The sequence below is a fragment of the Poecilia reticulata genome, linkage group LG9 (genome assembly GCF_000633615.1).
Source record: "Poecilia reticulata strain Guanapo linkage group LG9, Guppy_female_1.0+MT, whole genome shotgun sequence".
NCBI lineage: Eukaryota > Metazoa > Chordata > Actinopteri > Cyprinodontiformes > Poeciliidae > Poecilia > Poecilia reticulata.
The window spans coordinates 10,520,198-10,532,676 of NC_024339.1; the positions used below are offsets into that span (position 1 = coordinate 10,520,198).

At 38.0% G+C, this 12,479-nt stretch overlaps 1 protein-coding gene across 33 annotated transcripts in view; it reads left to right on the plus strand.

Moving 5' to 3' along the window:
- The first annotated feature begins 300 nt into the window (after positions 1-300).
- The window catches only part of camk2b1 (calcium/calmodulin-dependent protein kinase (CaM kinase) II beta 1), an 82,981-nt gene continuing 70,802 nt past the window's right edge, over positions 301-12,479 (plus strand). For 13 of the 33 annotated variants that reach the window (XM_008417849.2, XM_008417841.2, XM_008417835.1 and 10 more), the window contains exons 1-2: positions 303-648; positions 7,808-7,902. In XM_008417849.2, the coding sequence (XP_008416071.1) occupies positions 587-648; positions 7,808-7,902 (157 nt within the window). In that variant the 5' untranslated portion in view covers positions 303-586. Of the gene's footprint in view, positions 649-7,807; positions 7,903-12,479 lie in introns of all 33 variants that reach the window. The other 20 variants (XM_008417850.2, XM_008417814.2, XM_008417817.2 and 17 more) reach the window with 3 other exon arrangements.

Sequence of the window (12,479 nt, forward strand, 5' to 3'; positions counted from 1 at the left end):
TAAAATTATTATTTTGAATGTGCTAAAATATCAATGAAACAACAAAATAAATGTTGCATTTGCCTGTCTTTCTCTTAAATTAACTTTCCTAAATCCTTTATTCATTTAAAACTGTCAGACAAATCAGCTCACTTTTTATTTAAATTTTAAGAATACATCTGAGACCAGTTAACGCATTTTTAAACTTTATTACACGAACAAACTAAATTTCGCCTCGTGTGGACAGAGCATTTTATTATGTAAATCCAAAGCGGAAGTGGCTGTACTTGGCTCGCCCAGCTTGCCAAGCGGCTCCGTTGAGCGCGGTAGCTGTCAGATAGCGGAGTCAGTCTGACAGAGAAACACCCACACCGCCCGCTTCGTCTTTCTACAACCCCTCCGTCTCTCGGCGCCTCTTTATAGGCTTTTTCCACCGCTCCAACGGCCGGCTAGCTGCTGGGCGGACCCGCGTTGGTATTTTTTTAATTTTTTTACACCGTTTTTCGCACGAACTGAGGCTTAATTCTTTCGGAGTTGATTCAGGGGAAAAGAAGCGAAAGAAACAGAGAGAGAGAAAGACAGACAGACAGACAGACAGGGGAGAGCCATGGCCACGACAACCTGTACGCGATTCACGGACGAGTATCAGCTGTACGAGGAGCTGGGGAAGTGAGTATCTGTGGTGTCAGCGTGTCTGAGTCGGTGGCACGGCTGTTTGCTGTGCAGAGAGGCTGGGACAGGCGGCAGCAGCAAGGCTGCAGAGCTGAAGCGGGCCAGCGGCTGTGTGTGTGTGTGTGTGTGTGTGCGCCCTTTTTCGGTATGCCAGCTTTCAAACTACTCTGCTCCCTGCCACACTCTTGAGTGTGATTTTGTATTGTTATTACAAATTAAATCCAATAAGTTTCGGCATATTTATATAGCACGCAGATTTTCTATTTATGGGTTTATTTCGCAAGGAAATAAAAATAAAAGCAGGGAAATTGAGGTGAATGCATTTCCACATGTGATGAGGCGAAAACTGCGGTTTGCAGAAAATATGTTTTTCTAAGTTTGTGTGCCCTTCGCGCAGAGCGGGGATTTGTTGATATGCAGAAAAAAAGATCTGCTACAGCTGCAAGCATGGCGGTTTTTATGGCTTCTGTAATTACAGGGAATTTCTGTATAAATAATAAACCAACAAGAAAATTCATATCCGTTGGGAAGTTTTGAAGTTATTCTATTATTACTGCAGCTTTCATAGACCTCTGCTTGAGGGACAAATCTTTAAAAAAAGATTCATTTTTGTTGCAGTTAACACAAGCAAGGCATCATGGTATCACCAAGTGTGAAGACTTGAAACACAAAATTTTCTACTGCTTTATCTGCCATCTAATTGTTTATTGGATGTTAATTTTCCTACAACAGTGCTGTTGTATCTTATTATTACCCCTTTTCCTAAAAGTCTGCAGTAGTGTCAGACTGCAATCTGCATATAAGTAGTAAGCAAAACCTAAAGCAGGAAATACAAACAAAACATCAAAGTATCGCTAATTTCTCAAAAATTGATCATCAGTCTTTTCTACTTTCTGCAGTTCCATATTTTGCTTTATTTGAGATTTAAGATGCTTAACATTTTATATCTGTGTTGAATTGCATTACAATTTGAGTACTTTTTATTCCTGATCCCTGTTGTTGTTTTGAGACTTTAGCATTACTTCAGCGTTATACTTCACTTTGATCTTTCATTCAGTCTTCGACTTTCATCAGTCCATCTTTTTATTTCTGCATTTGGCATCTTTACTTGTTTCACTTTGAACAAATATATTTTGAGTCCAGAAAAATATCAACAATAAATTTATAGTTTACCTTTTTACTGCAGTCCTACTGGAGCGCATGTGAGCTTAGCCTCTGCTTTATTATTTGCACTTCCTGCAGGTAAACGGTTTAGTATTAGTAATCCGCATGTGAAATCCACCCTGACTTTAAAAACTTTATGTTCAGTGATTTTATTCTTGCATCTAATTATTGAATGCTAAAATAATTAGATGCATCCTTAATGCATGTGTATAACAACATCATCACTGCAAAGTACATGGTACTATTTAGCACAAGATGTATTTAGTGGCAACACTAAGTGGATCAGTGGACATTCCCAGATTGAAGCCATTTTTTATTAACTTGGTGATCGTCTTCAGATCATTAGTGGAAAAATGAATCGCTGTGATGAGGAAACCAAAAGATTTTCTTTTGGCTTCAGACCAGAAAATTTTGATCAGGCTGAAATGTTTTTCTTTTGTTTTCTTCAGTGAGGATGACTTCCCACATGCCTCTCTGCCATAAAAATCTGATTAATGTTGATGAATAACCAATAATTATCGACATACATTTGTATATTTTATCTTTCACCTTGATCCTTCTCTGTTCTGGGATATTTTGTGTTGATTTCTTGTGCAGATTTTTAAAACAAAATAAAACTATACTCACACAGGTCAGAAAATAGTTCAGAAATGTAAAATTTTTTGGGCAAAATTAAAGGAGCGTGAATATTGTTTGTAGCATTGTAAATAATAATGTAAATAAATAATGTTTGGATATTATTTATCTTGATTCTGTGTTATTTTCAATAGAATACAGAATCATTTTTTACCTTTTTATACCTGGATTTGCAGCAGGTGTATTAATTAAAAACAGACTGTCTGCACACAGGTCTGGAAAGAAAGAGAAAATGATGTTTTTCTCTGCAAGTTCTAATTGTGTGTTTGCTTTATAGATTGTCAGTTTTTGTTGTTTATATTATTTATCTGCGATTTTGCAACAGAAGACATGAAAAAAAAGAATTGTAAGAACAGGAAAAGAGTCAGAAAAGACAAACATGTTTAGTAATTTACTGTAATTGTTTGCTCAGACGTTGACTGTTTACACTGCTGCTGCAGAGGGATGCATCTTAATAATGTTAAGTTCCAATGCATAATCAAATAACCTCTAAAATGAAAGAAATAAACAGAAAAAGAATGTAGGGTGTAGATTTAGTTTGGTATTGTTTGTCTGATTGAGAACAAGGCAATCATTTAAAGTTTAAATTATGAAATGTTTTATGATGTTTTTGATGCCGTCAACATTTAGGCTGATAAAAATATATGGAAAAACAAGTTTATTTATGTTGCTTCATTTGTACACAAGGTATGCAAAGATGATTTACAGAAGCATGAAGAAAGATGTTTCCATCCCAACAATATCAAAATTATTTGAACGTATGTAATTCATATTTGTAGAGCAAAATGACTATCGAAGTGCAGCAGTGCAGACTGTCCGTTGCACACCTAAAAGGCAACAGGAGCAGATGTTCAATGTCTCTGAAAGCTTCTAAAGTTAATCACCTTCTAATGAAGACCAAACTTTAGGGCCAACAAGGTTCATGATTTATGCACAAGCATCTCAAAAATCCGCCTTTTATTTATTTTTTATTATTTATTGAAACCAAAACTCAACACATTCCAGCAATGATTACGTCTAAACATTTGGATTTTTCACATTTTTTAGTAAATTTGTAATAATGCTTCGGTTTATTGTTTGCTCCTTTATACAGACATTTTTGTGAATAAAATACATTCATACCATATTAAAAGCAGACAATATTTAAGCACAGCGACCATTAAAGATTGTCTAATATCTGCATAATTCAGGTGCTGCCACTGCAGACGTTTCAGTCCAGGCCTTGGGACTTGTAAAAGCAAACAATCATTATATCTGAGAAATCTGGAGGGCACATATGGCTGAAGGGGGTTAGTTGGATATATGCTGCAGTTTGTCCAGGGAGAGCTTTAAATTCAGCAGTAAAATGTTAGATTCTGTCTAAACTGCAGCCATAAAAGGCAGGTCTGACTCACACCAATACTCAGAGAGTTTCAATGATCAAGCTGGTATCTTAGAATAGTGTGTCGCTCAGCCTTTCAAAATCCCACCGAGTTAAAACAAAAGCTTTACCTTCATTAAAAGCTTTAGCTTGTAAAAGGTTTCCTGCAATAGTGAATAGCGAATAGTTTCTCCAAGTCAAAATGAGAACCAAGCATGACTCTCTAGCCTTTAATGTGGCTAAGAGGCTGAAACCAGATTTATATGGCAAGATGCAATTAGCATTGAAAAATGTGCTTCTGGAGTAATTTGATCTTCATCATCTGCATGAAGAGATTTCCTAAAAATGGGACCTTAAGGGAGCATGTTAATGGAGAATAAAATTGGCCCGAGAACAGAACCTTGGGGAACTCCACCAGAGACAGGCGCTGAGGGGGAAACAGGGTGACAGAAACCTGCTGCTAGGAAGGTAAACCTTAAAATATTGGGATGTTAGGCTATATCAAAAGCAGCTTTACAGCCCAAAACAAGAATAATTGATGATATTTTTAGGAGAATCAGTGACTGGAAAAGACGTTTATATAAAATAATCTGTTTAATTTAAATGTAGTCCAGGAGAAGAGCACAAAAAGTATTTTTTCTCTGAATTCATGTTGATGTGTTTTTGAGTCATTTTGAACATCATAATTAGATGACAGGTGAATTAGTCCCACTTGTAGATTAAAATTTTTTATGCCAGTGTGAATCTAAGCTTGTTCTTGTTATTATAAATGTTTCAGACTCACGTCAGGCGTCTGGTATTCCCCACAGAGATGATATCTTAGTTATTTTTCTTGTCATTTGACAAGCATAAATAGTTTTGTCCACCAGTGTGACTCCACACACACCACCTGGGGATAATAACACGCTCTCCGCTGCAAAGCTTGCTCCTCTCCCAGGAGCAATAACTCTGGCTGCCGGGAATGTTTCTTATTCTTCAGCTTTGGCTCTTGAATAAAAAGAAAAGAAAATATAACCTATTAGCCAGGCTTTGATCTTGTGTGAGTGACACTAATCCTGCTCTACAAGTCGTTTTTGACAAATGGTTATAATTACCCCTCCTGTCACATCCATCTCAGAGGAGGGAGTTCAGGTGTAAGTGGCTTGGCCTTGAGATAATAATGTTATCCATGACTCTGTAATACTAATACCAAGCATCTGAGGAGAGATAATTATTGTGCTCCCACTTTTGGCTGCTGTTCCTTCCTATGTGGGACTTGTGACATTTAAGCTTCGTGACTTTGTGCGCCTGCTACAGATAATATCAGCCTTGGCTGTCTACAAGCAGTTCTTCTTTTACACAAATTGGCATAAACAAACTCCTGAAACAGTTGCTAGAAAGTGGCGTTCATTATAAGTTTTTACAGTGAGTTCTGCAGCTAATATAACACGTTTTCACTTTAAAACAACGCTGGTTATCAATTAGATTTTGTCAAACAACTGTTGTTGTGAAATATTTGTGCGCTGCTCTGCTGGTGGTTTTTCTTCGATAAAAAGTAGATTTTTATCTCGGAAAATAAAAGTCATTTTGGGATTTTTAGGAGAATATCTAAATGTGCGCAATTATTGAGCAACTATTATTTTATCACCTTTTTTTTTTATTTCAATATGTTTAAGTGAGAGTCAAAAACAAAAATCTCCACACATTCCAATAAACATTTCATGTGATAAGTTTGTTGTTTTTAATGGCTACTCAGAACTTCGATGCATAAAAACCATCATCTTTCTGAAAGATGTTGACTTTTTCCTGCAACTCTGTTTGAAGAAAATGTCATTTTAGACATGGGAGTTGGTTACAAACCCATCTTCAACCCAAAAAAGTCTAACCAGGTCACCTTTAATAATACCAGTGCATATCGGTACCCCACTTTCACCTTGCTGGCATCCATCTGGTCCTTCAAGAGTCCCTCTCATTTCATCAGTCCATAAAACCTTTGAAAAATCTGTCTTCAGGTATTTCTTGGCCCAGTCTGGCCAGTTCAGCTTATGTGTCCTGATCAGTGGTGGTCAGGTTTCAGCCGTCTTTACCTTGGCCATGTCTCTGCGCTCTGGGCAACTTGTACTTGTAGACACCCCAGGTAGGCTGCAGTTACGGAAAATGGCAGAACTGGAAGATAATGGCTTCCTGGTAGCGTCAAACCCAGTTCATTTATGTCTTTTTTCTTTTTTTCCTCTCATCACATTTCTTGCCACCCAGTTGATTATTTGCAACAAAATGTTTGGGAGTTCAGTGATCATTCCCCCAAATCTAAGCAATTTCAGGATTCCTCTGAGAGACTTTTGGTAATTTTTGACTAAATTTGACCAAATTCTTTGCTTAAATCTATTAAGCGTTCAAGTTTGTTCATCTTGGAGTTAGAAAATATGTCTAAAAAATGTAAAAAATGTAATGTAATACTCACTTCATACTAAATATTTGTGCACGCAGCAGAAGCTCAAACGCTATCAGAGGTTGCATTTATGAAAATGGTGGGAGTTCTTGTTCTGAGGCATTTAATAAAGAGGAACAAAGATTTTTTATTATTTAACCTGCTGGTCACAGAATATAGATGATTAATGGAAAAATTTTCAACTTTTTCAATCTTTCTGACTGATTGGCCCATCTCTATTTGTGATTCACCAACCACTGATCTCTGAAGGCATATGTTTGTTCCTTAACATACAGATCTGAGGTTACATCTGTTGAGTTTGTGTCCCTGGAGTCAAAATAAGACCTGATTCATTACATTTTTTCTATATTGTGGAAGTACTTATAATACATATTACAGACAATAGAAAACTGCTTGATCAGGATGGATAATTACTGAAAAATATAAGTAATTGTAATACTGTTTGTCTTTGAAAAAAAAATCTTTTGCACTGATTATGATTAACTTTAATGATGCTCAAAAACCTCAGAAACCAGTGGTTTAGGTTGTTGGTCTGCAGTTTGAGCTATTTTTTTTTTCTTTCTCTAAGTGTTATCAGTAAAGATGATGCATGATTGGATGTAGTTATTATTTGCTGTCTTTGAGTGCAATTGCATTTCTTATGGTAGCTATGAAGTAGCACATTTAATACTGTTTTGTAATAATTATTCATGTTCTTTTCTATACTGTTTTGTTTATTATTATTATTGTTTATTTTGTTATTGAAGAACTGTTTAATCCAAAACGGTTTATGTGTTTGTAATAATAGTTGATGCTATCTGACAGAAGACTTTCAGTCCTCTGCGTTGCCTCGTCTGAGTTTCAGTCCATCTGGTCCCACAGCTTTCACCTTTGACCTTGTTGGTCTGGAAGTGAAACCCAGTGTCACAGTTCAACCTTTCACTGTCAACACCCATTGGAAGCCAGACCGGCCAGATTGATCTGAGCCGGCCGAGGCTGAGAAATTATTTAGAGACTTGAGAGTTTGCTGTGCAGCTTTTAGTGCAACGCAGCTCATATTCAGCATTTTTAAATTATTCTATATGACTAAATGCATATTATATCACATTTTCTGCAGAAATAGGCTCTCTGAACACGTCAAATATTACGTTTGAGTTGTTTGCTCTTTTGTTTGCTCCTGTAGTTTCACAGTAGAAGTGTTTGTTTCTTTCGCTGCACGTCTCACCATCCACATGTGAGCACATTATCTAGAACATGCTGACTGGCTCTGAGGCTCCTCATGGGAGCTTATTAAGCAGATAAATCTGGACAGCTTGGTCTTTAAATGTAACTTTCCACAGTTACATTTGAGGAATATTAAGCCTGCTTGTAGCTGCAGTAAGTCATCCGTCGTGTGTATTAACATGAGTATTCTCAGCAAAAACTGGAGACATTACCCTAGCTAAGGCTCTGAAGAAGTTGCATGTAAGCAAAAGTTTGATAAACAGTGGAGATTTCCTGATGGACATAAATATTATATGAGCTGTTGATAAAAATCTGAAAATATCTTCCTTAAAGTAATAAGAACATATTTTGTTTGTTGTTTGCAGGGGAGCGTTTTCAGTGGTGCGCAGATGTGTGAAGCTGTCGACAGGGCAGGAGTATGCCGCTAAAATAATCAACACCAAAAAGTTATCTGCAAGAGGTAAGAACTTATTTCAGTGTATAATTCAACATGTAATCCCTGGATGTTATTATGCAGTCAGAACACGATGCATTCTGGAGTTGGGGTTTTCCTGGTGGTAAATGTAGAGGCTGCATGAAGTCCACGGCTGTGGTGTAGCTCTGAAAGCTCTGCAGTCACAGCCAGTGACGCTACTTTATTTTAAAGTAGATCCACGACTTGTAGAACTGGAAGGAATCGTGACCGGCATCTATCGCCACGGAGATGGGTCCGACGGCGGCTATGGCCTTCATCAGAGCGTGCTCATTGCCGCTGGGGACGGCTCGAGACGTTTGTGGTAGAAAAGTGGTGTGAAAAGAAAACGACTTACTTTGTCTCAAAAAGCTTCTCAAACCTTAAAAATGTCCCATAATCTGTGGCTGGTGCCCCAGATTTTTTTCTGTTCTCTGAAGTTTTTCTTTAGTCTCTTACTAAAGTTATTTTTTATGGATTGACTCAGTTTAAACACCGTGGTAGTTAATCATTCAAATATCAAAATGCCACTCAACTGTCTGTAACCTGTGGATAATTACTGTGAGTAAACTGCACTAGATGCTGAATGCTGCCAGTTTCTATGGGACCAGAGCGCCTCTCTGTTCGAATACAAGAAACTTTAGTTCCTGAATACTGGATGTAATATGTATAAATAAGTCCAGGAGTAAAAAGTAAAAAAGGATGCAAATTCAAAGTCTGAACAAAAACCATCACATTATGTTTTCTTCATTAAAGATCCGCAATACGTTCCAAGAGATTAAACAAAGTAAGGATTTAATCATTTATGGACTGTAATCCTGCCGAAAGGTTAGATTTCAGATTTTGGTGGTTTTTTTAAAATCATTTTGACCACGCCTCCATTTTGAAATGGTCTTTTATGAGCCCTAAAGCAATATTTTTAGACACATTGTTGTTGAACTGTTTGGAATATTAACAGGAAAGACGCTGAGGAACCCGGTTGTGTTTTCCTTTGATAAAGAATATGTAACTTTTTGAAAACAATGATTTTGTAGCCTCTCTCCTAACAAAACCCTTAAGCTTTACTTCAGCTTGATTCTCAACATCTACTTCTCTGTTGTATTTATGTGGTTGTATTACGATGCCAAACCCACCCAAAATTTTGGGTGGGTTTTGATCTTGCTGGTCTGCATGGAGGCATTTCTAGAATTGATGACGTATTGATTTTAAAAAAGTAGGACTCAAATAAATTTCCTGCTCTAGTCAACCGTATGTTTAAGCTTAAGCTGTAGTCTTAAACCTTGGATATTTCTGATCCCCTTCAGTTAAAATGATGTTCCTCGAAGGATTATTGTAGTGTAGAAAAAGTTTCTGTCACTCTCAGGCACACCTTTTAGACCAGTTCAATACAGGACCAAAACTGCAACATTTGTTACATTTTCAGCTGCTGCGGTTGGCTTTTATGTTGTGCTATGTCAAACAATACAAACTAGTTGAAAAACCTGTTCCCCTCTTTGCCTGTGGTGGCGCTGCAACAAGAACCACTAAAGCACATGACACAAAAACCTCAGAAGAAGACACTGAGCGCAACTTCTTTCTTCACAAAATGTAAACAAAAATGAAGTAGTGTCAGAAGACCACGAGTTATTTCTCCCACTACCGTTAGACTCGTGTGTGGTTTTTTTTTTTTTGGTTGTGTTTTCCCAGAATGCCCTGCACTGTTGTCCACTTCCTGTCTTTTAGAGGTCTCTTTGGTCTGCTTGGTGTTCACATATTCTTTTGAACCGCACCAGAGTTCACTTCAACCTAACTAAGACCGAGCTTTTTAGGTGGACCAGAGTTCAATTTTTTTCAATTTTGCATTCACACCTCCCCAAAAGAACCAGACTTTCTAGACAAATAAACTAGAGTTCGATTAAATAAATAAATTAACTAGATAGGACTGGTGTGAGCTTCCTATCTCTTAGTAGCGATACTATCGCTACTAATGCTCTCTTTCTGTGTTTTCCAAGAAAGACATAATTGTCCACATCAAATGTTTTTACTGTATATTAATAGGATACTGCTCACATTAAACAGGCATGAAGTCCTACTTGCAAAGGACGCTGTGCTCAGGCAGTAAAGCCCGGTGTAGGCAGCACTGTGACGTAAACCCGTCCTGCTCCGCGGCGGTCACTGTCGCTCCTCACACCAACACTCGCCCGGTGTAAATCTCCTGCTGCCTCTGCAGCCCGCAACCGGAGACCCAGAGCCACGGCTGTGCCAGGTGGCACCCCACTGACAATACACTGCTACACACACATGCACCCACAAACACACACACACGCGCGCACACGCACGAATGTCTTGTGCATGTGTGTAAATGTAGAGTGTGGTCAAAGAGGCATTTTAACAGGGGTTGAATGTCTGCTCATATCTGTTTGTGTCTGTCAGTTAACCTTTTACTGTGGGTATTAATTTCCTCTGGAAACAATTGCTCAGATGTCATTAAATCCACGCAGACAGATTTATGAAAGTACTCTCTGATAACAGTGGTAATGCACCACAGAGGTGAGGCTGTCAGGGATAATTGTTAAAAATTCAAAAGATCAGACTACTTACACCATAAAGTAATACGTTTCTCACCTTTAACACGCTAACGCTAATAAGCTTTGTAATGTTAATGTTTAAAGCAAATTAATGCAGTTTCTGAAGCAGAGTCTGTGTAGTATTTAAAGCCCCAGAAAACAGAAGAAACTTAAGATAATTTATGAATATTAATGGAAATCAAAGATGCTTTTTTTGTTTTAAGCTCTTAAAACAGTGATTTTCAGAATTGTTCCAAGGGGTGCAGATGTTTTTTTTTATTATTATTATTTTTGGATCAACTGATTAATAATTGGTTAGCAAAAGGTAATTAATATGAGATTTTTTTTAACTGAATTTGAAGCAGATTAAGCTGAAACTGTTATTTCAGTTTTGGTTAAAACAAATTTACATACAGAGGTTTTCTTTTTTATTTTAAATGCTAGTTATATTTTTTTCTTCAGTTTTGGCTTAATTGCTGCTCTGAATATGTTGTTCTTTCATTTTTTTTGAGTCTATAAATTCCAGTTAACAATGACTAAATTTGTTAACAATTATTAGAATAATTCATTCGTCAAAATTAATCCGATTAATTGTTTCAGCCCTAGATAAAAGCCATATCAAATCAGTTCATCTCCACTAATACACAAAGTGTGACATCAGCTTTTCTCCAGCAATAAATGACTGAGGACTTTATATACAGCTCTGGAAAAAAATTAGGAGACCACTTAAAATGACCAGTTTCTCTGATTTTACTTCTTATATGTAAATGGTAAAATGAACATTGTTGTTTTATTCTATAAACTATAGACAATGAGAAATGGTGAAAATAACTAAAAAGATGCAGTGCTTTCAGACCTCAAATAATGCAAAGAAAACACCTTCTTATTAATTTAGAAACACCAGTACTACTATTTCAACTCAGGAAGAGATAAGAAATCAATATTTGGTTTGAGGGTTTCAATGGGGTTCAGTGCAGTGGCCTTTCTGTATATGTCAGAAAGGCTTGAACATAGAAACTCAGAGTGCTGTTAATTATAGTTTATAGAGAAACTGGACCTTTCCAAAGAAAACAAAAATCGACCGTAAATCTCTGACCGGTGCATCTCCACTAACTGGAGGTCTATGTTTCCTCCTCAGCTGTTTTATGAAAGGCTGCAGCTGCTTGCAGATTTCTGAGGTACGGCATAATCTTCCTGCTTTAAGATTTGATGATCCGAGCCGACTGAGCGGCGTGCGCGGCCTGCACTGCACTCTTTACTAATGGATGAGCCATGTTCCCTGAAACAGCAGAGCAATGTTTGAGCCGCTGCATATGACTTCTACTCCAGCGCTAATAATAGCTCCATGACCCATCTGACATGGGCTGCAGCAGCAGTCAGGTTTTATGGCGATCTCCATGACTTACTGCTCTGCTTCACAAGTGAGATTTTTGCTGCTGATGTATTTCTCAGAAAGCAGGTAGGGTCAGAGGGTTTAAAGCGCCAGCGGAGGCCGCTTAGGAAGGAGCGATTGCTTGGGACGGGCAGATGGAGATGGGAGCTGCAGGGAGGCCAGGGGGGTCATGGCAGAGAAGGCACCCCAGGCACTTGGCAGCTGAGGGCCATGCGCCTGTACGCCTACATGCCTTTTAGCATGGGACTCTCATCTGACTCTGCCTCTGTTTCACTCTGGCACACACATTCATGGTCATTCTGACAGTGAACTGTTTATTTACTGCAGTCACAGTGATTCACCCCCTTAAAAATCCCAATTTCAGGCATCTGGGAATGGATGACTAAATGTTATTTGTGTGTTAATCCAAACACCCCGCTCGACTTCAGCCCTGCTCCTGTCCCGTATTGCAGACGGCAAGCGGTTAATGTCAATCCAGCTCATGTCAACAGGAAATATAGGGCAGGTCTGCTGGGCAAGGCTTCCAGCCAATCATAGCACTTGTTTATTGGCAGCGATCTGTGGACGACGGATGCCAGAGGTTCCTGTATGGCCTTGTAGCATATCATGGTAGAGTGGATGTGCATGTGCGTATACGTCTATATATA